At 44.0% G+C, this 22,883-nt stretch overlaps 1 protein-coding gene across 1 annotated transcript in view; it reads left to right on the top strand.

Moving 5' to 3' along the window:
• Positions 1-21,723, top strand: part of LOC311111667 (talin-2-like) — a 121,264-nt gene extending 99,541 nt beyond the window's left edge. The window contains exons 41-58 of the mRNA XM_084154456.1: positions 216-317; positions 620-790; positions 1,437-1,583; positions 5,357-5,458; positions 5,778-5,897; positions 6,128-6,274; positions 7,975-8,141; positions 11,632-11,815; positions 12,069-12,194; positions 13,259-13,375; positions 14,017-14,202; positions 14,470-14,577; positions 16,252-16,357; positions 17,307-17,431; positions 18,689-18,877; positions 19,055-19,237; positions 19,473-19,598; positions 20,224-21,723. Of these exons, the coding sequence (XP_084010582.1) occupies positions 216-317; positions 620-790; positions 1,437-1,583; positions 5,357-5,458; positions 5,778-5,897; positions 6,128-6,274; positions 7,975-8,141; positions 11,632-11,815; positions 12,069-12,194; positions 13,259-13,375; positions 14,017-14,202; positions 14,470-14,577; positions 16,252-16,357; positions 17,307-17,431; positions 18,689-18,877; positions 19,055-19,237; positions 19,473-19,598; positions 20,224-20,352 (2,535 nt within the window). The 3' untranslated portion in view covers positions 20,353-21,723. The remainder of the gene's footprint in view (positions 1-215; positions 318-619; positions 791-1,436; positions 1,584-5,356; positions 5,459-5,777; positions 5,898-6,127; positions 6,275-7,974; positions 8,142-11,631; positions 11,816-12,068; positions 12,195-13,258; positions 13,376-14,016; positions 14,203-14,469; positions 14,578-16,251; positions 16,358-17,306; positions 17,432-18,688; positions 18,878-19,054; positions 19,238-19,472; positions 19,599-20,223) is intronic.
• The last annotated feature ends 1,160 nt before the right edge of the window (positions 21,724-22,883 follow it).

Raw genomic sequence — 22,883 nt, 5'->3', positions numbered from 1 at the left:
CTTGCTTTCTCTCGCTCTCTCGTTCTCCATCCTTCTCTCCCTTTACCTATCTCTCTCTCAATCTCTCTGTCCATTAGTGGGCTACAGATCTTTGATTTTAATGAAGTTAAAAGCAGTTTGGACAGGGAGTGTCAGAATTGCCAAAGAACCACAACTTGCCTTGCATAATGATCAATGTTGAGATCTGATTATTTTACTCTGGCCAATCCCATCAGGCCTTGCAAGAGCAGCTGTCGTCCACAGTGCAAGAGATTGGCTACCTGATCGACCCAATATCTACAGCCGCCAGAGGGGAGGCTGCCCAACTAGGACACAAGGTAACTAGTTGCAGCATCATCACTGTTACCAATACTAGGTCCAAATCACCTTGTCAGGTGCAGTCAATGGCTGCATTCCAAGGTGTGTTTTATTTTTTGCAGTTGTGCTACACATCCCAGAAGATCACTAAACACTTCTCCAGGTGTTGCGAGATCTTGTAATCTGCAGCGCAGCTGCAAAAAATGACAACCCCCACCTGAACATTGTGACTGCAATACACATGCTTGACTGCAATAAATGACGATCTGGAACGCAACAATAGTCAGTCTAACACATTAACCTTGACCCCTGTCTTTCCCAGGTGACCCAGCTGGCAGGCTACTTTGAGCCTCTGATCATGGCGTCGGTGGGCGTGGCATCCAAGCTGCAGGACCACCAGCAGCAGATGACCTTCCTGGACCAGACTAAGACCATGGCAGAGTCCGCCCTGCAGATGATCTACGCAGCCAAGGAGGGCGGAGGAAACCCCAAGGTATGGGTAAATGTGGGCAATATGGCCAAAATTGTCATGTCACAATATTTTTCTAATTTATGGTGGTATTTGATGGTATTTTAAAGTATCTGAATAACACAAGTTCTAAATATGTTTTATTAGTAGTGCATGCCCCTAGGATGGCAACAAATGAATTATAAGTGTTTTTAATGGGCTTTCTCCATTCTAATTGTTTTATACTTAAGTAGGACAAAACTGACAGTGAAGTAGTCCAACTTTTCATTTATTTAGCACTGTATCAACCTATCATCATAGACCGTATTGTAAAAATCCATACCGGTATGTGGATCCATACCAGTCTACCTTAAAATACGAAACATGGCTCAGCCCTACCCCAGGGTGAACCACCACAGGAGTTTGGGTCTTTGAAAAACGCTATGTAAAACCTCCCATCATTACACATTACAGCAATTTTAATTGATTGGATTTATAAATTGCTCAAAGTGCTTTACAACACAAGGGGGAAACTCACCTCATCTTTATTGATTATGCAATATAACCTAAGCAATTGCTTAGAACTAATACATCTATTGTTTGAACAATAACTAATAATATATAGACTTTTCTAAATGTAACCTTGGAAGTGAAGACTAGTAGTCTAACCTATGTCTCTGTCTGTATGAAGGCTTCCCATACCCATGATGCCATAGCGGAGGCTGCTCAGCTGATGAGGGAGGCGGTGGATGACATCATGGTGACCCTGAACGAGGCTGCCAGTGAAGGGGGTATGGTGGGAGGCATGGTGGACTCCATCGCTGAGGCCATGGGCAGGGTGAGTTGGGGTGACGGAGGGCAGGATGAGTGGGGTGTGGGGGGCATGGTGGATTCTATCGATGAGGCCATGGGCAGGGTGTGTTGGGGTGACGGAGGGCAGGATGAGTGGGGTGTGGGGGGCATGGTGGATTCTATTGATGAGGCCATGGGCAGGGTGAGTTGGGGTGACGGAGGGCAGGATGAGTGGGGTGTGGGGGGCATGGTGGATTCTATCGATGAGGCCATGGGCAGGGTGAGTTGGGGTGACGGAGGGCAGGATGAGTGGGGTGTGGGGGGCATGGTGGATTCTATCGATGAGGCCATGGGCAGGGTGTGTTGGGGTGACGGAGGGCAGGATGAGTGGGGTGTGGGGGGCATGGTGGATTCTATCGATGAGGCCATGGGCAGGGTGTGTTGGGGTGACGGAGGGCAGGATGAGTGGGGTGTGGGGGGCATGGTGGACTCCATCGCTGAGGCCATGGGCAGGGTGAGAGGAAGACGCAGCAACACAGCTCCGTGCCAACATACTATTGTAAGACTGGCAATGAGAAGGATAGAGAGTGCTTTTGCCATTATTGTAAATAATCAATATCCTTGGCTGTGTAGGAAGAGGAAGCCTTGAATGTTAAAACAGCTTGTTGCATCTCTCTCTTTCTCTTTCTTCCTGTCCCTTCTCTATCTCTATCTCGATCTCTCTCTCTCTGAACAAGTGCTCTGGGCAAGCTGTAGAATCTCAGACGTGCTGTGTTTTGTCTCCAATTCGATCTGCATCTATGCTGCGGTTTATGTCGTGAATCAAATCAAATTTTATTGGCCACATGCGCCAAATACAACAGGTGCAGACATTACAGTGAAATGCTTACTTACAGCCCTTAACCAACAGTGCATTTATTTTTTATAAAAAAGTAGAATAAAACAACAAAAAAGTGTTGAGGAAAAAGAGAGCAGAAGTAAAATAAAATAACAGTAGGGAGGCTATATATACAGGGGGGTACTGGTGCAGAGTCAATGTGCGGGGGCGCCGGCTAGTTGAGGTAGTTGAAGTAATATGTACATGTGGGTAGAGTTAAAGTGACTATGCATAAATAATTAACAGAGTAGCAGCAGCGTAAAAAGATGGGGTGGGGGGGGGCAGTGAAAATAGTCCGGGTAGCCATGATTAGCTGTTCAGGAGTCTTATGGCTTGGGGGTAGAAGCTGTTGAGAAGTCTTTTGGACCTAGACTTGGCACTCCGGTACTGCTTGCCGTGCGGTAGCAGAGAGAACAGTCTATGACTAGGGTGGCTGGAGTCTTTGACAATTTTGAGGGCCTTCCTCTGCCTGGTATAGAGGTCCTGGATGGCAGGAAGCTTGGCCCCAGTGATGTACTGGGCCGTACGCACTACCCTCTGTAGTGCCTTGCGGTCGGAGGCCAAGCAGTTGCCATACCAGGCGGTGATGCAACCAGTCAGGATGCTCTCGATGGTGCAGCTGTAGAATTTTTTGAGGATCTGAGGACCCATGCCAAATCTTTTCAGTCTCCTGAGGGGGAATAGGCTTTGTCGTGCCCTCTTCACGACTGTCTTGGTGTGTTTGGACCATGATAGTTCGTTGGTGATGTGGACACCAAGGAACTTGAAGCTCTCAACCTGTTCAACTACAGCCCCGTCGATGAGAATGGGGGCGTGCTCAGTCCTCTTTTTTTCCCTGTAGTCCACAATCATCTCCTTTGTCTTGGTCACGTTGAGGGAGAGGTTGTTATCCTGGCACCACACGGCCAGGTCTCTGACCTCCTCCCTATAGGCTGTCTCATCGTTGTCGGTGATCAGGCCTACCACTGTTGTGTCGTCGGCAAACTTAATGATGGTGTTGGAGTCGTGCCAAGCCATGCAGTCATGGGTGAACAGGGAGTACAGGAGGGGACTGAGCACGCACCCCTGAGGGGCCCCCGTGTTGAGGATCAGTGTGGCAGATGTGTTATTACCTACCCTTACCACCTGGGGGCGGCCCGTCAGGAAGTCCAGGATCCAGTTGCAGAGGGAGGTGTTTAGTCCCAGGATCCTTAGCTTAGTGATGAGCTTTGAGGGCACTATGGTGTTGAATGCTGAGCTGTAGTCAATGAATAGCATTCTCACGTAGGTGTTCCTCTTGTCCAGGTGGGAAAGGGCAATGTGGAGTGCAATAGAGATTGCATCATCTGTGGATCTGTTGGGGCGGTATGCAAATTGGAGTGGGTCTAGGGTTTCTGGGATAATGGTGTTGATGTGAGCCATGACCAGCCTTTCAAAGCACTTCATGGCTACAGACGTCAGTGCTACGGGTCGGTAGTCATTTAGGCAGGTTATCTTAGAGTCCTTGGGCACGGGGACTATGGTGGTCTGCTTGAAACATGTTGGTATTACAGACTCAGTCAGGGACATGTTGAAAATGTCAGTGAAGACACTTGCCAGTTGGTCAGCACATGCTCGGAGTACACGTCCTGGTAATCCGTCTGGCCCTGCGGCCTTGTGAATGTTGACCTGCTTAAAAGTCTTACTCACATCGGCTACGGAGAGCATGATCACATAGTCATCCGGAACAGCTGGTGCTCTCATGCATGCTTCAGTGTTGCTTGCCTCGAAGCGAGCATAGAAGTGGTTTAGCTCGTCTGGAAGTCTTGTGTCACTGGGCAGCTCGCGGCTGTGCTTCCCTTTGTAGTCTGTAATAGTTTTCAAGCCCTGCCACATCCGACGAACGTCAGAGCCGGTGTAGTACGATTCAATCTTAGTCCTGTATTGACTCTTTGCCTGTTTGATGGTTCGTCGGAGGGCATAGCGGGATTTCTTATAAGCGTCCGGGTTAGAGTCCCGCTCCTTGAAAGCGGCAGCTCTACCCTTTAGCTCAGTGCGGATGTTTCCTGTAATCCATGGCTCTTGGTTGGGGTATGTATGTACGGTCACTGTGGGGACGACATCATCGATGCTCTTATTGAATCATTAATGTACATTACTATGAACTCTAAGTAAGAATAAATGTGTCTGACTTGATTAAATGGGGATAATCTGTTGAGATAATTCACTGAGATGACAGCATTCTTTAATCTGCATTTGTAGTGGAGGTGAATTACAGGATATAACATTAGTGGATACCAATCAATCACTATTATCGTCAGTACACATTCCAGCGAGCTTGCCAGAAGCATCCATTTGGGAACCATTTCTATCTTACTCTGTGTTGATGTGGAACAGTGGCTGACATCGTAATGACAGGTGTCTAATTAGTGACAGTAGATTTACAGACTGATGCACATATTCTGTTGGGCTAATCATGGATTTAAATGTGCTAGGTGTGCATATTCATTATCATATTATAAAGGTGGATGGATACTTTGCCAGGAAGACATTAGTAAGGCAGTATGTTAAAACAGATCAGTATGACAAGGGAGTTGATAATGCAGGTTGATTTAAGGGTTTTATGTTTGGTTGAATAAGGTTTGGTTTTTGGTTAGAATAAGGTTTTGTATGTTTGGTTGAATAAGGGTTAGCCTAATGTTTGGTTGAATAAGGATTAATACTTTTTTTTTTTTGGGGGGGGGGGGGGTTAGAATATGATTGTTTAATGTTTGATTGAATAAGAGTTAATTTTTGGTTGAATAGGGGTTGGTTTTTGTTTAGAATAAGGTTTTGTGTGTTTGGTTGAATAAGGGTTAGCCTAATGTTTGGTTGATTAAGGCTCGATTTTATGGGGGGGGTTAGAATGTTTTTTTAAATGTTTGAATAAGGGTTAATGTTAGGTTGAATAAGGCTTTTTCTATGTTTGTGTTTCCTCTCCTCAGCTGGACGAGGGGACTTCTCCTGAACCAGAAGGATCGTTTGTAGACTACCAGACTACCATGGTGAAATACTCCAAGGCCATCGCTGTCACCGCCCAGGAAATGGTAAATGGATTCAGACAGAAATATGTTTTTATTTTTGTTTTACTATTTATCTCTAGAGCAGTCAATCAATATAATTGTATTTATAAAGCCATTTTACGACAATATTTGTCACAAAGTGCTTTGCGGTAACATAGCCAACATTTTTTGAAAAAATTATCCAAACATGTCTTGTTTCAGGACTTGACTTAACCCCTTTTTCTCCCTGTGGACCACAGGTCATCCACAAACTTCCTCCAGCAGGCTCTGTGTTGTACAGTTTTCTCTATTACTTTCAAGGATTCAGGAAGTGTTAATGTTGACTGGTCTCTCTGCCCTCTAGATGACCAAGTCTGTGACGTGTCCAGAGGAGCTGGGGGGTCTGGCCTCTCAGGTGACCACAGACTACAGCCAGCTGGCCCTGCAGGGACGTCTTGCAGCGCACACTGCAGAACCCGAGGAGGTATCCAACCACTGCTGTCAATCCATCTATCCTTCCATCTATCCACCATCTTTATTGTCCCAATTTGACTACTATGTCACTCTAATCTGCTTTCTACTCAACAAACCTGGTACCAAATGTACAACCAGGGAGTATTCAAATACATCTTTATTTTGTCACCTTATTAGGTTAGCATGAAGTTATGTCTTGGGTTGATTGGTTTCTTCTATGCTGGTTCTGTCTCCCTCCAGATAGGTTTCCAGATCAAGACTCGTGTCCAGGAGCTGGGTCATGGCTGTATCTTCCTGGTGCAGAAGGCTGGAGCGCTGCAGATCACCCCCTCAGACAGCTACACCAAGAGAGAGCTCATCGAGTGTGCCCGCACCGTCACAGAGAAGGTACTGTACTGTAGGAGAGGTCTTCCATCCCAATAAAGTGTCACATACCTGGTTGACCATACACCTGATGTGGGATCAATTCCTTTTCAACTCCCATCAATTCAAGAAGTCAATTGGAATTTGAGTAATGAAAATAAAAATCCTCTTTGAAAATAAATACAATTTTGGGTTGTTGAATTGAATGTTGATTAATCTCTTGAATTGAAATAGAAATTGAACTTTAAAACGACTACATAATCTCTAGGCCTGCCTACAGGTTCACCACTGCAACTTTAAAGGAATGTCTAGTAGTATTTTAGAAACATCTGTAACACCATTACAGTTTTACTTTAGGGCCTCCGGTAGAGCCAGGGTCTCCAGTCAATCCTGTTTAATAATACATGATAAGTATTCCACTGGCACTAAATCAGTGCAGTGAAACATTGGGGTGTTGTAAAACAAAACAAAGAGCTGTCTAAATGTACATACACCAATATTCTGCTTTTATGTATTCTGCTTTTATGCTGTTCTGCTTTTATGTATTCTGCTTTTATGCTGTTATCACAGATCATCCTTCGAAGAGGCAATGCTTTTCCAAGGACATTGCTAAAGTGTTTGTGTGAATGTGGTTGAATTTGATTGGTTCTGCTTTACATTTCCATGTAGGGAAATGGACAGATGTTCTCTCTCTGTCTCTCCGTGTGTGTCCTGTCAGATTGGCTGTTCCTCCCCTCTCATTTGCCTTGATTTCCATGGCTCTCAGCCTCTCACAGACCTAGGCTGCATCCCAAATAGCAGCCTATTCCCTATATAGTGCACTACTTTTGACCAGAGGCCTAAATAGGGAATCGGGTGCCATTTGGGAAGTAGCCCTAGTCATGCCCATCCATGCGTCTAGTTTGAAGCCTTTCCAACACCATTTGTTTGTATACTTGTGTGTGAAGAGAACTGAGCCTTGAAACGCAAGTAAATATATTTTCTATGTCATTGGGTTTGAGTGGGAACAAATTGAGTTGAGACTGATTTGCCAAATATTCTCTCAGCTCAGTGGGTAGCAGAGGAAATAAACGTGCCATGTAGCTGTAATTCTGACTGGACGGGTCCTCTAGTTCCTATGGTCTGCATCTGATATGGATAGACATTAGACCAACACATCAATACATCTGATATGGATAGACATTAGACCAACACATCAATACATCTGATATGGATAGACATTAGACCAACACATCAATACATCTGATATGGATAGACATTAGACCAACACATCAATACATCTGATATGGATAGACATTAGACCAACACATCAATACATCTGATATGGATAGACATTAGACCAACACATCAATACATCTGTGAGAGCGCTGCAGTGAAAGAAAACAGAATGAGGCAAGAGCACAACAACAAAACCATCAAATAAACCACTGTGAAAACCACTACCTCCTACAACACGAGTCCTGTAGAAAACACACACCAACAAGAGAAACACACCGACAGTCACACCAACTCCCTTTCTCTGATCTAGCCCAGTGTCAAGGGAGGCTGTGATCTGTGAGTGTTTGTCTGTTTGTGGCTCCTTCTATAGGAGTCCTCAGTGTGTGTTGTCTCTGCCTGTGTCTCCCCGGATGTATTAAGCTGAGCATTGTGTCCCAGTGTGTCTGTGTCTATCTCCCCAGGTGTCGATGGTGCTGATTGAATGTGTTGTCTGTGTGTCTCCCCAGGTGTCGATGGTGCTGTCGGCATTACAGGCTGGTAATAAGGGCACTCAGGCCTGCATCACGGCTGCCAGTGCTGTCTCTGGCATCATCGCTGACCTGGACACCACCATCATGTTCGCCTCGGCCGGCACACTCAACGCAGAGAACGAAGAGTCCTTCGCTGACCACAGGTGTGTGTGTGCGAGCGTGTGTGTGTGTGTGTGCGAGTGAGCGTGTGTGTGTAAGACAGCTGGAATCAGGCCTTAGGCCAGGGGTGTCACTCATTCCACAGAGGGCCTATTGTCTGCTGGTTTTTTTGTTTTTCCTTTCAATTAAGACCTAGACTACCAGGTGAGGGGAGTTCCTTACTAATCAGTGACCTTAATTCATCAATGAAGTACAAGGGTGGAGTGAAAACCCGCAGACACTCGGCCCTCCTTTGAATGAGTTTGACACATGTGCCTTAGGCCAACCTCCGCCCCTGCACTCAGTGACAGGAAGACCTATAGCCTAGTGATCAGGCAGGAGGAAGTGTCTGGACTGGAGTCACACTACAAATCATTCAGACTGGGAGGAGAGGAAGTCGCTCAGTACTTTAGATCAAACACTTCTATTAAACACTTAAGACATACTGTACCTTACCTGACCCCTGCCTCTGCAGATGCTCTGACAATGATGTTGTCTTTTTAACACTAGAACCACTTGGCATCTATGGACCCCCCTTCAAGCTAATGAGCAGTCATTCTGACTGCAACATTCTAACAGTGTAATTAATATATTTCATATATGCTATAGCAAAAATAATATTTAGGTTGTGGTCATGAAGGCCTTGGTTAACATTAGAATCCGATTTGTATTTTATTTCAAATGACACAATAGCATTTTCAGTAGTGTATGTTACTGTAGGCTATATGTAAAAACTAAAAAAAAGTGTTCAATCAATTTTATTCAGGAAGTGCCTTTGTTACAACTACAGTACCAGTCAACAGTTTTGACACACCTACTCATTCCAGGGTTTTTCTTTATTTTTTACTATTTTTACTATTTTCAAAACTATGAAATAACACATATGCAATCATGTAGTAACCAAAAAAGTGTTAAACAAATCCAAATATATTTTATACTTGAGATTCTTCAAATAGCCACCCTTTGCCTTGATGACAGCTTTGCACACTCTTGGCATTCTCTCAATCACCTGGAATGCATTTCAATTAACAGGTGTGCCTTGTTAAAAGTTTATTTGTGGGATTTCTTTCCTTAATGCGTTTCAGCCAATCAGTTGTGTTGTGACTAGGTAGGGGTGGTATACAGAAGATAGCCCTATTTGGTAAAATACCAAGTCCATATTATGGCAAGAACAGCTCAAGTAAGCAAAGAGAAACGACTGTCCATCATTACTTTAAGACATGAAGGTCAGTCAATACGAAAAAGTTCAAGAACTTTGAAAGTTTCTTCAAGTGCAGTCGCAAAAATCATCAAGCGCTATGATGAAACTAGCTCTCATGAGGACCACCACAGGAAAGGAAGACCCAGCGTTACCTCTGCTGCAGAGGATAAGTTAATTAGAGTTAACAGCACCTCAGATTGCAGCCCAAATAAATGCTTCACAGAGTTCAAGTAACAGACACATCTCAACTTCAACTGTTCAGAGGAGCCTACGTGAATCAGGCCTTCATGGTTGAATTGCTGTAAAGAAACCACTACTAAAGGTCACCAACAATAAGAAGAGACTTGCTTGGGCCAAGAAGCACGAGCAATGGACATTATACCGGTGGAAATCTGTCCTTTGATCTAATGAGTCCAAATTTGAGATTTTAGGTTCTAACCACCGTGTCTTTGTGAGACGCAGAGTAGGTGAACGGATGATCTCTGCATGTGTGGTTCCCACCGTGAAGCATGGAGAAGAGGAGGTGTGATGGTGTGGGGGTGCTTTGTTGGTGACACTGTCAGTGATTTATTTAGAATTCAAGGCACACTTAACCAGCATGGCTACCGCAGCGATACGCCATCCCATCTAGTTTGCACTTAGTGGGACTATCATTTGTTTTCAACAGGATAATGGCCCAAAACACACCTCCAGGCTGTGTAAGGGCTATTTGACCAAGAAGGAGAGTGATGTAGTGCTGCTTTCTACAATGTAGAAAATAGTAAAAATAAAGAAAAACCCTTGAATGAGTAGGTGTTTCCAAACTTTTGACTGGTACTGTATGAAACAGAAAGCATATGCGTTGGAACATGGTAACAGCTTATTTTTATAAAGACAAAATAAAATACAAAATACCCCAATCAAAAGACGCGCGGTCAAATGATGAAAACATCAGTAGTCTAAACGTCATTATAAACGCCAAGTGGTCTTGATAAATAGTGAAACTTGGCATAACAGCAATAATGAATATGTGTTGATTTGACAGCAGTCAACAATAGACAATTATTGTCAGCTCGAGCTTGTGTGCATCGTCACGCAATGGCATCAGTTGGATTTCGTTTAGCTGTTTTCCCTTGTCCTAACAGTTGTCACAATTTTCATAACTTTCACATGCTTGACACACCTTGACAAACCATTGTTTCATTGTAGTGTGTAATAGTATCCGGTTTTCTCTTGATTGTGTCCCGTTGTCTTGTCATTCTTCTGCACTGTTGTTGAGTACAACCGCCTTATTTTGCGCAGAGGGAGGGAGCTCCGGTCTCACTTTGTTCATGGTGCCTGCCAGACTTGTTTTCTTTGCAAGCAACTTGTTCGCCAATGGCATTGAAGTGAAGAAATTGTCCATGGTGACATTTCTCCCCTTGCCAACGTAAGGTTCCACAAGCCTCATCACCACGTTCGCCGAACCTCGTGCCTGCTGCCCGATGTGGATATTTTCCCAGAGATTGAAAGCCGTTCAGCATGTACAATTATGAACGGCCTCGCTGTGTAGCCTACTCCAAGTAGGCCAGAGTAGATTGATAAAACTGCTTTGATTGGGTGAACTGATATATAGGGTACATACCATTTTAAGATTAGACCTATAATTAGAATGGATCAATACAATAGAATGGCCCGCCCTGTTCTTCATTCACAATTGGTGATTACATAATTATGCTTATTTCGCTTCCCCTCGTTCATCAACTCACCCATTCTCCCCATCATACTTTACTTAATTTATTTCATCTGTTATATGTGTGAAATTAGTTTCGGTTTAGGTTCAGGTTCGAGGCAATTGTCGGGGGGATTATCAACTGGGCACAGTCGGGGGGATTATCAATTGACTCCTAAAACTGGTTATAACTCCAGTTCTGTTTGTGATATTAGGTTTCTAACAATGGTGGTGTGTTATATAGCCTTCTTTAGGATAAGTCGAGGAAGGAGGGGGCAAGAGTTAAACAATGGTAGAGTAATAAAAACATAAAAGATAATGAGTAATCAAAATGACTGCTTTAGCAGTTCTAGTGTTAAGAGCTATCATTTTGAATGGGTTAAAAGAGTTTTGAGATCTTTGTGTTGGTGGAGGGTCATCTCATAGCAGGATGGTATTAATAAGACCATTGGGGAAAAAAATTAAAACTTAATGGTTAGCCATGAGCCATGGTAACACCTGTAGAATTTTAGAGATTTGACCGCCTTCTGTCTTTCTCGCTCTCTCTTTCGGTCTCTCTTTGTCTGTGTCTGTCTCTCCTCCCTCTCCCCGCACCCCCTCCCAGGGAGAACATCTTGAAGACAGCGAAGGCTCTGGTGGAGGACACTAAGATGTTGGTGTCTGGAGCAGCGTCCGGTCAGGACAAACTAGCCCAAGCTGCCCAGTCGTCAGCTAAGACCATCACACAGCTCACTGAAGTGGTCAAACTGGGCGCCGCCAGCATCGGCTCTGACGACTCAGAGACACAGGTGACCTATTTATTCATTTTAGGTGACATCTTCTGTCCCCAGAATAATCCTTAGTGAACAATTACTGTACCATTTTAGACTGTTTTTAATTAATTAATAAATACTGCAACTTTCCTTTCTTCAAAGAGACTGCTATTAAAAGTAGGAAGTACTGTAGCTATTTAAGGGGACCTATTGATGTACCCAACCTGGGATGGACTCAACCCCTGGTTGTGTCCTTATAAATCTGATGATATGTGTGTGTTCTGTATAGGTGGTTCTGATCAACGCTGTGAAAGATGTGGCCAAAGCCCTGGCTGACCTTATAGGAGCCACTAAGTGTGCTGCGGGCAAGGCTGCAGACGACCCGTCCATGTACCAGCTGAAGAGTGCTGCCAAGGTAGGAGACACAGTGAGACCCATAGAGGACTCTACTCTAAAGCCACTGTCTCTAACAGGCATTGTTGCGTCATCATCCCTCCTGGCTGTAGCTTTTCTATTGAAAATGCTGGAGTTATTATATATCTTCTTTTTGACAGAGTGCTTTTTAGTCCGGGACTAGGCTTAATCTGTGTTCGGGCAACCGTCCCATTCGGTTTGAACTGTGTCTAGTGCTATGAAATAAAATCTTGTAAGATGAAATCTTGTGATCTACGCTCAGTTGTCCCCCAGAAACATGGCAGAAGTGAACGGGATGTCTCCTCAGTCTGATATGTGCGTAAAGGGTGTTCTGGTGAGCGCTTCCAGTACACTAGATGAAGGCATGTTGTCGTTGTGTGCCATAGCAGCAGATGTCCTTCCCTTCCTTTAGGCCTAGCCATTAATCAACATCCTAGATACCTCTTATATGCTAACACCATGCTCTAATCTCATCCAGTGCTAGTCAATGACCCAGTCAAATGGAAAGGCAGTGAGATCTAAAATCACTGTTATCCGCTACCAACCGCATGTGGTGGAAATGTAGTTTAACAGACTGATGGGGTGTGTCCCTAATGGTACCCTATTCCCTATATAGTGCTCTGCTTGGTGCCCTGGTTAAAAGTAGTGCACTATATAGGGAATAGGATGCCATTTTGGACGCAGTCATAGTTATCCAGGGCAGTCCTTTTAACCTGCTTTTGGACAGTCTCCAAGCCTTGAAGCAGACAGACGGTAGATAACAGGTAGAGTATGGCTCATATTAATTTCAGCTCAAACTGCAGTGCTGTGGTTCCTTTTGATGGGTGTTGTGCTCCCCCTGTCTTTCAGTTCCATATGGTGTTTTACGTACATAATACCACAGCACATGCAAACTGTTAACAGAAAAAAAGGTTAATCTCTCTGCCCACCAAAGGCAAGATGTCTCTCTGATGCCCCCCAGTGCTGTCTCACCCATTGACTCCCACACCGGTGGACCTGTCTGTCTCTCCCACTGACATCCTTGGACCCGTCACCCCATTGTCCCCCCCTCTGGTAACCCACCAGGTGATGGTGACCAACGTGACGTCCCTGCTGAAGACGGTGAAGGCTGTGGAGGACGAGGCCACGCGGGGGACCAGAGCCCTGGAGGCCACCATTGAATGCATCAAACAGGAGCTCACGGTAAGCAGTCATCTATAAAGTTATTTACTTAATCAATAACTTGATTAGGACAGATGACAATGAACATGCTCTCTGTTACACTTTGTGGCCTAAACGTGTCCTCAAGCTAAGCTGTAAATGTTTTATTAGTTACATACTATAAAAGCGTTGACACATTGAATCATCAACAGTCCGATGCGTTGATTGCACCATAACGGTTTAGCTGCTAGTCACTAGATGGGCTCTGAACTCTAGAACGGCCAAGGCCCTGTGTTTTCCCTGCTATCCTTATCTTTAGTGAGTGACAGAGGACCACCCATCTCCATTAGTTTGTGGTTCTAACTCTAAGCTTTATCAGTATCCCCTCAGGACAGCCTCCTAGTGCAGCTACTACAATTAGAGCCTTAATTAAACAAGGCTGTTACCATGGGATCAATAAGATAAACCAGAGTTCAAACTCAACAACCAGTGTCGCTGCATTGGGACACATTAGTATGCCTGTTGTGTGTTTGGTCATTATAGGACATTACCCTATTGGGTGTTACTGCCCATAGCTGTACAATTCAAGATTATTTGGAGAGCTGTTTAATATATTAAATCATTGACTAAAATCGATGAGGTTTTTAAGAAATATTGAATGTTGTTGTGTTGTATTTCTTCAGGTGTTCCAGTCTAAAGACATCCCGGAGAAGTCGACCACGCCTGAAGAGTTCATCCGCATGACCAAGGGCATCACCACGGCAACAGCCAAAGCAGTGGCGGCTGGGAACTCTGCACGACAGGAGGATGTGATCTCCACAGCTAACCTGAGTCGCAAGGCCATCTTCGACATGTTGACCACATGCAAGGTTCTGATCCATACTCCTTACTAGGGCAGATACTACACCCTGTCCTCTACCCTTCTATCCTTTATACTTAAACCCTGACCAGCATGGCCATCTCCGACATGCTGACTACATGTAAGGTTCTGATCATCCCTAGTACCTAAACGTTATAGATGTTACTGGCCCAAGAGGAAGAACAGATACTATTGATATTACTGCTCATCTCATCCATACTGACCACCTAGAAAGTGGAACATCTGACTCCTAACACTGTGTCTCTGTGTCCCTCAGCAAGCAGCCTACCACCAGGAGGTGAACAAGGACGTACGGAGCAGAGCGCTGCTCTACGGGACAGAGTGCACCACAGGTTACATCGTTCTACTGGAGCATGTACTACTGGTAGGTTGTGTGTGGGTGTGTGTGTGGGTGCATGTGTGGTTGTGGGTGCGTGTGTAGATGTGTGTGTGTCCACAAGAAGAGTAGTAAAAACAAATGTAGGAAGCTATAGGCCTGTGTCGATCCTCAGCACCTTATCCAAAGTTGTTGAGAGATTCGTTTTTAATCAACTTGAGGGATACCTTCTCGAGTGCAAACTTCTTTATGAACTCCAATCTGGCTTTAGAACAGCTCATTCCACTGATACTTGCCTTATCCACCTTTTTGACCACATCAAGCAGGAAAGTGAGAAGGGGAACAAACAGGTATGGCCATGTTAGACTTGCAGAAAGCTTTTGAAACTGTGGACCATGAGATTCTCCTGATGAAACTGAAATGCATGTGTCTAAATTATGTAACACAGAAATGGTTTAGGTCTTATCTGACCAACAGAACACAAGTATGTAATGTTGGTGATGTTCTGTCGGAGGCCAAAGAAATATCCTGTGGAGTACCGCAGGGATACATTTTAGGGCCTCTCTTATTTCTTATATACGTTAATGATATGCCAGATACAGTAAAGTGCAAACTCCTGCTTTATGCTGATGACTCAGCCATACTGGTATCAGGGAAGGATACAGTTTACATAGAGGAGACCCTGAGTAAGGAATTGCATTTTGTTAGAGATTGGTTGACTGACAATAGATTGAAAACGTAGATTGCTAAAGGCTGACAAGATAAAGGTAAACTGTGCAGGCAAGGAGATTGAATCTAAAACAAGTGTAACTTATCTTGGTGTGTCCCTAGGTCAATCCCTTTCTGGAGACCTGATTGCTGCGAAAATTATTTATAAAATGGGGAACAAATTGAAATTGTTATATCGTAACACTAGATATCTTAACATCAAAGTTAAGAAACTGCTTGTGTCAACCTTGATTCAGTGTCATTTTGATAATGCCTGCTCTGCTTTGTATAGTGGGCTATCAAAAAAGCTGAAAAAGAGAATGCAGGTCATGCAAAATAATGTTATCAGGTATATACTGTCCCCCCTAGAACCCACATAGGGGTACAGGAGTTCCTGGAGGTGGGCTTGTTGTCTTTGGGGTCCAGAGTGGACCAACTTAAACTTAATCATATGTTTGATATCTTAAATGATTGTGCGCCAGGTTATATGAAAAACCACCTTGATATGGTCAATAACCAACACAGTTACAATACCAGAGCTAGTGTTATGTCTTGTAAAATCTTAAGAGTAAACAGTACTGCGAGGAGCACCTTTATAGCTTTAAAAAGCAGGCAAAGGTTTTCATTTGGACAAGTTTGTCCAAATTTGAATGATAGGTATGCTGTGCAATGAATAGATTGTTTTAATGTGAAATTAATATGGTTGATTTTTAAGGTTAGGGAAAAGTGCAGTGAATAGTGCCACTTTTTAGGATGTCAATATAAATGAATGTATTATATTTGTTTGTCATTTTGTCTTGCCTTTTAATCATTATGTGTTATTGTTTTTACCATCAAGGACCACTTTGGAAACAAGCGTTTTAATTAATACTTTCAAGTGATATCCGCTGGGTCCACATTGTACATTTTGTTGTATATGTCTGTTACCCTAAATAAATTCAATTCAAAAAAATTCAAAGAGTAATAGTGATCATGGTGATGTTTTCCTGAACCACCTCTACTCTGTGTCTCCAGGTCCTCCAGAGGCCTACAGCAGAGCAGAAGCAGCAGCTGGTGTTCTACTCTAAACGTGTTGCGGGGGCTGTTACTGAACTCATCCAGACTGCTGAGGCCATGAAAGGTGAGAGAAGACACTTCACTGAACTACTGTACACCTTGTTCATAATATAGTACAGTAATGATCATTTAGCAGATATACTGTATATCTCCAGAGTGTTCTATTAACATTATGTTCCTGCCTTCTTTGCCACAGATGGAGGTAAGTTAAGAATGTAACCAGTTGTGATTCAGGGCCGGCCATTCCATTGCCATTCATTCTTGAATTGTCACTCTTTACAGGCCCGTTACAGTCTAAAAAGATCCCCATCCATCCATCCATCATGCTCTTCATTTCAGTTTCCATCTCACCAAAAAGACAGAAATGCTCATCACCATGTTCATTGCAGTGGATGCTCTTCATTTGCATATTATGTCACTGATAAGATAAATGCGATACAATCTTAAACACACTTAATGTGCTGTGCATGCCTTGGCATGTGTTCTGTCTCTATGTGGTCTCCATATTGTGAGGTATGCTCTGTTCATACACTGCTGTGTGTTTGTGAGTGGTAACTCACGGTGTGTGTGTGTGGTAACTCACGGTGTGTGTGTGTGTGGTAACTCATGGTGTGTGTGTGTGTGTGTGTGTGTGTGGTAACTCATGGTGTGTGTGTGTGTGGTAACTCACGGTGTGTGTGTGTGGTAACTCACGGTGTGTGTGTGTGCGTGGTAACTCACAGTGTGTGTGCGTGGTAACTCACAGTGTGTGTGTGTGTGTGCGTGGTAACTCACAGTGTGTGTGCGTGGTAACTCACGGTGTGTGTGGTAACTCACGGTGTGTGTGTGTGTGTGGTTACTCACGGTGTGTGTGTGTGTGTGGTAACTCACGGTGTGTGTGTGGTAACTCACGGTGTGTGTGTGTGCGTGGTAACTCACGGTGTGTGTGTGTGCGTGGTAACTCACGGTGTGTGTGTGGTAACTCACGGTGTGTGTGTGTGTGGTAACTCACGGTGTGTGGGTGTGTGTTTCAGGCACAGAGTGGGTGGACCCAGAGGACCCCACGGTGATAGCAGAGACAGAACTGTTGGGAGCGGCAGCTTCCATCGAAGCAGCGGCTAAGAAACTGGAGCAGCTGAAACCCAGAGCCAAGCCCAAGGTAGGAGACTACACCACCCACAATACACCTCACAAGCCACATGGATATTTTTAACCCCCAAATTCCACACTAATAACATAAGTGGGATGCATAAGTTGCAGCAAGAATGACAATCCTGTCAGTAATTTTGTCTTGGTGCTTGTTTCCGTCTGTTGTTGGTGTGTTTGTCATTATGTGTTTGACTGTCTGTTAAAAGACAGTGTCTCATCAGTCGCTGTGAGTTAGTGTTGGATCCATGGGCTGATGCTCTATTCACTATTTGAATGTCTAATACTTGTATTGTCTCTCCTCACATACAGTGAAAGTAGTGGCAACCTCTGTCTCTGGATTTATTCATGTTTGTACCCCATCTGTATGTACTTTGGTCTGTCTACCAGTCTATCAGTCTGTCTGTAGCTGATATCATTTACATTGTTCAGGAGGAACCCCCTACTCTATTCTCTATGGCTTTGACCTTCTGCTCACCCCTTCCTCCTTCCCTCTCTCCCTCATTCCCTCCCTGCTCTCCCTCATTCCCTCCCTGCTCTCCCTCATTCCCTCTCTCCCTCATTCCCTCTCTCCCTCATTCCCTCTCCCTCATTCCCTCCCTGCTCTCCCTCCCTCCTTCCCTTCATTATTTTCCTCTCTTTCAATCCTTTTCTCACTTTACTACCTGCTGTCTATGATTCTAACCCTTCTGTTCCTCCTTCCTTCCTTCTCACTCTCTCTCACTCTCAATCACTCTCACTCTCACCCTCTCTCTCTCTCTCTCCCTCCTCCTGTCCTGTAGTTGTAGCCTGTCTGTCCCTATATACAGTAGCAGTACTCCTCTGATCAGAGTATAACCCCTGGAAGTCTTCTCTGCAGGCCTCTGTCTGATATGTTTGATATATTAGGTTGTTATTCAATTCAACTATATATCAAACATATTCCTACAGTGTCCCGCCCTGTCTACAGACTGTGTGTGTGAGGGACTGGTCTAATCTTGGAATGACAGACTGAATAACTTGGCATAGAATAGTTGTGAGTGTTTGTGTTCTTATTTCGTTTAGTTTGCCCCAAATAACAGATGTTACTGAGAAGTTTATCTGTAGTGCAGACAGTACGGATTTGTGATCAGATCTGTGTCGGTGAACTAGTATGAAATTGAAAGACTAACAGCTATACTCTAAAACTCAAACATCAAAATCATTATGTTTGCCATGTAATATGATTGCTGCCTATCTTTGTCTCTTCGTATGAGACGTCTGAGTTGTGACTGTCTCTTCTCCCCCTCAGCAAGCAGATGAAACGCTGGACTTTGAGGAACAGATCCTGGAGGCAGCTAAGTCCATCGCTGCAGCCACCAGTGCCTTGGTCAAATCTGCTTCAGCTGCCCAGAGAGAGCTGGTGGCTCAGGGCAAGGTGGGCTCTATTCCAGCTAACGCAGTGGATGATGGTCAGTGGTCCCAGGGTCTCATCTCAGCGGTGAGTACACACACACACACACACACACACACACACACACACACAATCTAAATAAAGCCTCTAAATAACCTTTATCACTCCTTTTTTTGGAAGTGCTGGAATTAACACGTCAATAATTCTAAGGGAATGAATCTTTGAAATGTATATGAACCGTTCTCTCTGTGTTCTGTCCTACAGGCCAGGATGGTTGCAGCAGCCACAAGTAACCTGTGTGAGGCAGCTAATGCCTCGGTCCAGGGCCAAGCCAGCGAGGAGAAGCTGATCTCGTCAGCCAAGCAGGTGGCAGCCTCCACAGCCCAGCTCCTAGTGGCCTGTAAGGTTAAGGCTGACCAGGACTCTGAGGCCATGAGGAGACTACAGGTACTAGAATGATGAATAACAAATTGTCCCTTTCCCCCTAGGCACTTCTGTAGATCTTACACACCTATCTAATTGTTTCAGATCTACAGGGGTGCAGGGGGAGTAGGGGCTATGGGTCCATTTGGAATTCAGGATAACCCTACAAACACATTCTCATGATTAGCATTGTGTATTAGTTTTAACATGTACGGTAACATGTTATGTAGTATGATATTGATGGACTGTCCTCCCAAAGGCCGCTGGTAACGCAGTAAAGAGGGCGTCGGACAACCTGGTGCGAGCGGCCCAGAAGGCAGCGTTCGACAAGGCAGACGATGACAACGTGGTGGTCAAGACCAAGTTTGTGGGAGGAATCGCTCAGGTGAGACTTCAGGGCTCTGTCAGACTCCAGTCACATGTTGACTGTTCAAACAGGATTTACTCTTGTCAAGCCTTTCAGTTCTGTAAGTGGACACATTAAGAACCATTCCAATTGCATTTATCAGGAGCTGACAGCACTGTACAGCATGTTGTACAGGCTGATTTCAATCATGTGTTGTGTACTAACTGGTGCCTGTTCTATCTCGTGTCCAGATAGATTGCATGATGCTGACTTCAATCAGGTGTTATGTACTAACTGGTGCCTGTTCTATCCTAGTGTTAATTAGCTAGGTATTGTGTACCAACTGATGCCTGTTCTATCCTAGTGTTAATTAGCTAGGTATTGTGTACTAACTGATGCCTGTTCTATCCTAGTGTTAATTAGCTAGGCGTTGTGTACTAACTGATGCCTGTTCTATCCTAGTGTTAATTAGCTAGGTATTGTGTACCAACTGATGCCTGTTCTATCCTAGTGTTAATTAACTAGGCGTTGTGTACTAACTGATGCCTGTTCTATCCTAGTGTTAATTAGCTAGGCGTTGTGTACTAACTGATGCCTGTTCTATCCTAGTGTTAATTAGCTAGGCGTTGTGTACTAACTGGTGCCTGTTCTATCCTGTGTTCAGATCATAGCAGCCCAGGAGGAGATGCTGAGGAAGGAGAGAGAGCTGGAGGAGGCCAGGAAGAAGCTGGCTCAGATCAGACAGCAGCAGTACAAGTTCTTACCCAGCGAACTACGGGAGGACGAGAACTGACCTATAACCTGCTGATACTGCCATGCTGCCGCTGTGTGTAGGTGTGTGCGTATTGAGTGCATTTGTGCCTGTGCGTGTGTATGTAGGATGTTACCACACACACGAGCGGTGGCCCAAATTGACTTCCTCAGTGTGCAACAAGGTTAAGTTGGCCTTTTAATGTGCCCACTCAACCAGTGGGGTCCAAGCCCAGAATGGGCCGTGGATGACCCCTGTCTACTGCACCTGCAGTGGTCTTTAACTACCAACAATTGTTTACTACCACTATGACATGACTTGGCTTGTAACGGTCTATTACCCTGCAATACCTGCCAGTTAACCTACACCGGAAAAAAGTATTCTCTGGAAGCAATGGATTTGTAACAGCTGAACAAGCTGAAAAATGTGCATCCTAATGTACTTTCTAAATACTTTGAATGTCTTTATCTATGGAGCTCTGAATTTGATGTGATTAGGTACCAGTGTTGACATTGAATCTCCAAACTAAGGGGATGTTTCTAGATGTAAGCATGGTCTTAAAACCTTTTGACCGGACTTTCTTTCATAAAGGAAGAAGCGAGAATGTGATATGTTTGGTGCATACAGTTCAGTAGACATTTACACACACATTGCTATTCATTTCCTTATTTATGAGACAAGTCACAAATGATAGCATTTCATACATATGACTAGCATTTGAAATTCACACTTATTGGGCAATTTGACACTTATGCTTCCTTGTCAGACAGCAAGTAATTCAGACAATTGAGGTATGTGGACCATATTGAAGAATAGCTTATGCATCTTATTTAATGGATGCATTACAGTGACCGTTTCTGTCGCATTGACCGTTCGGCTTGCGTAGACACTTTAAAAAACATCCTTCTATAGATGTGCTCTTGACACCAAGTAACCCTCCTATTTTTAGACTGAAGATTGAAATATATCGTGTTGATAAACGCTTAAACTTGGGTCTAATAGCTAGAGACCTCTTTACTACAACCTCTTATGATGCATTGCAATGTATTATTGTTATGTCTGTGATTTGGAGGCAGAGTTACTACAGAATACAATTTTAGCAAGTTAAGATACTCTGACATTTACAGTAAGCTTAACTGGTCTCATCCCTCCCACTACTGCAGATCTCCTAGCGCTGCATAACCTGGACCGTGGGTAGTCAGTTAACTGGCTTCCCTCTACTATTTTCATTAGTTTACAGTTGATATTGAGCCATACAGCTGACGTTCATAATGCAATACTATGAAGGTGCTGTAGGGGGCAGTGATTGGTGTCCTCACAGCCTCCTGACATGCAATGTAATGAAGCTCCTCTTGCTTGCTCTTTTCAAACCTCAAACACTACACCTCTGAAAACCATTCAGATACTGTAGGAAAAAATACTAATAATGTAGGAAACAACTGCTGGTCTTGATCATTTATTAAGATTTTAACTAGGAGTTGATTGCTGAATTTAAAAAACATCCATGCAATCTGAAAAATTTTACAACAAAGATTCTCATTGATAAAGTGTGATTTCTCTACAACTCATAATGCAAACTGAAATGGATGGCTCTCATATTGTAACACCCCAGACCTCTTGAATGAATGCGAAGCGGACTATGCACAATGTACTGTGCTTCTGATGGTTACCCCTGCTGTCTTACACGGGGCAAAGTCCCCCATCCCTCCATAGGGGCCTGTTGGACCATTACAGTGGATCACATCCTTTTCTTGTTCACCTGTTGAATCCGTCTCTCGCTTACTCTAATGGTGCTCTATGTAACTGTAGTGGGAAATGCTACTATTGAAGTATATTTACCTTCTTTTTGCCAGGGTTGTGTTCATTAGGCACCAAAAGGAGGAAAACTGACTGAAACCGGGAGTGACTACCTAGAATTGTCCAATAGGAAATGCTCATAAAAAATATTTAAAATCCTAATGAACACAACCCAGGTTTGGTTCTAGTGTTTGGTTTTATTCGTTTTATGGACAGTCAGTGAGTGTCGGTTAGCAAACTAACAATTATTGTGAGGTAATGTTCTGCTCTTGCGGTGTCAGTCATGTGCATGGCTTCGGGGTTCTGCTATTACTTTCGGAACAGAAAATACACCTACAGTACACAACGCACTGAATGGTATTGGTATTCTGAACATAAGGACAATAAACCATAACAAACTACAAATGGTCCACGTTAGAAATTTGTTATTCTGTATTGATGTGTGACAGTGGACTCTACAATTCAAACAGAGGTACAGTTATGTCTGAGTTCACACATCTGGTCTTTGTAGTATTATGTCATTAGTGCCTTAGTCTGTAGCCCATACAGCATCTGGTCTGCTTGTGACAGCTTATCTAGCTGGATAATGGAGTGTGGTCAGTATCAATGAGTAGGTTTTTTAGTTGTTCCTGTCATAGCCTATTACCAAGAGATGAAAAACACGGCAAGATCCGTGAGGCCTCACAGGTACTACTGCATTGTCCTATAAACTGTACCTCTGTCTCCATCTTTCTGCCTGATGCACCCATGGCCTTGAGGGCAGAGACGAATGTGTC

This window comes from Coregonus lavaretus (genome assembly GCF_964263955.1).
Source record: "Coregonus lavaretus genome assembly, chromosome: 37".
Lineage (NCBI taxonomy): Eukaryota > Metazoa > Chordata > Actinopteri > Salmoniformes > Salmonidae > Coregonus > Coregonus lavaretus.
Note: the sequence above shows the minus strand (reverse complement) of the source record. Positions and strands in the feature narration are given on the sequence as shown.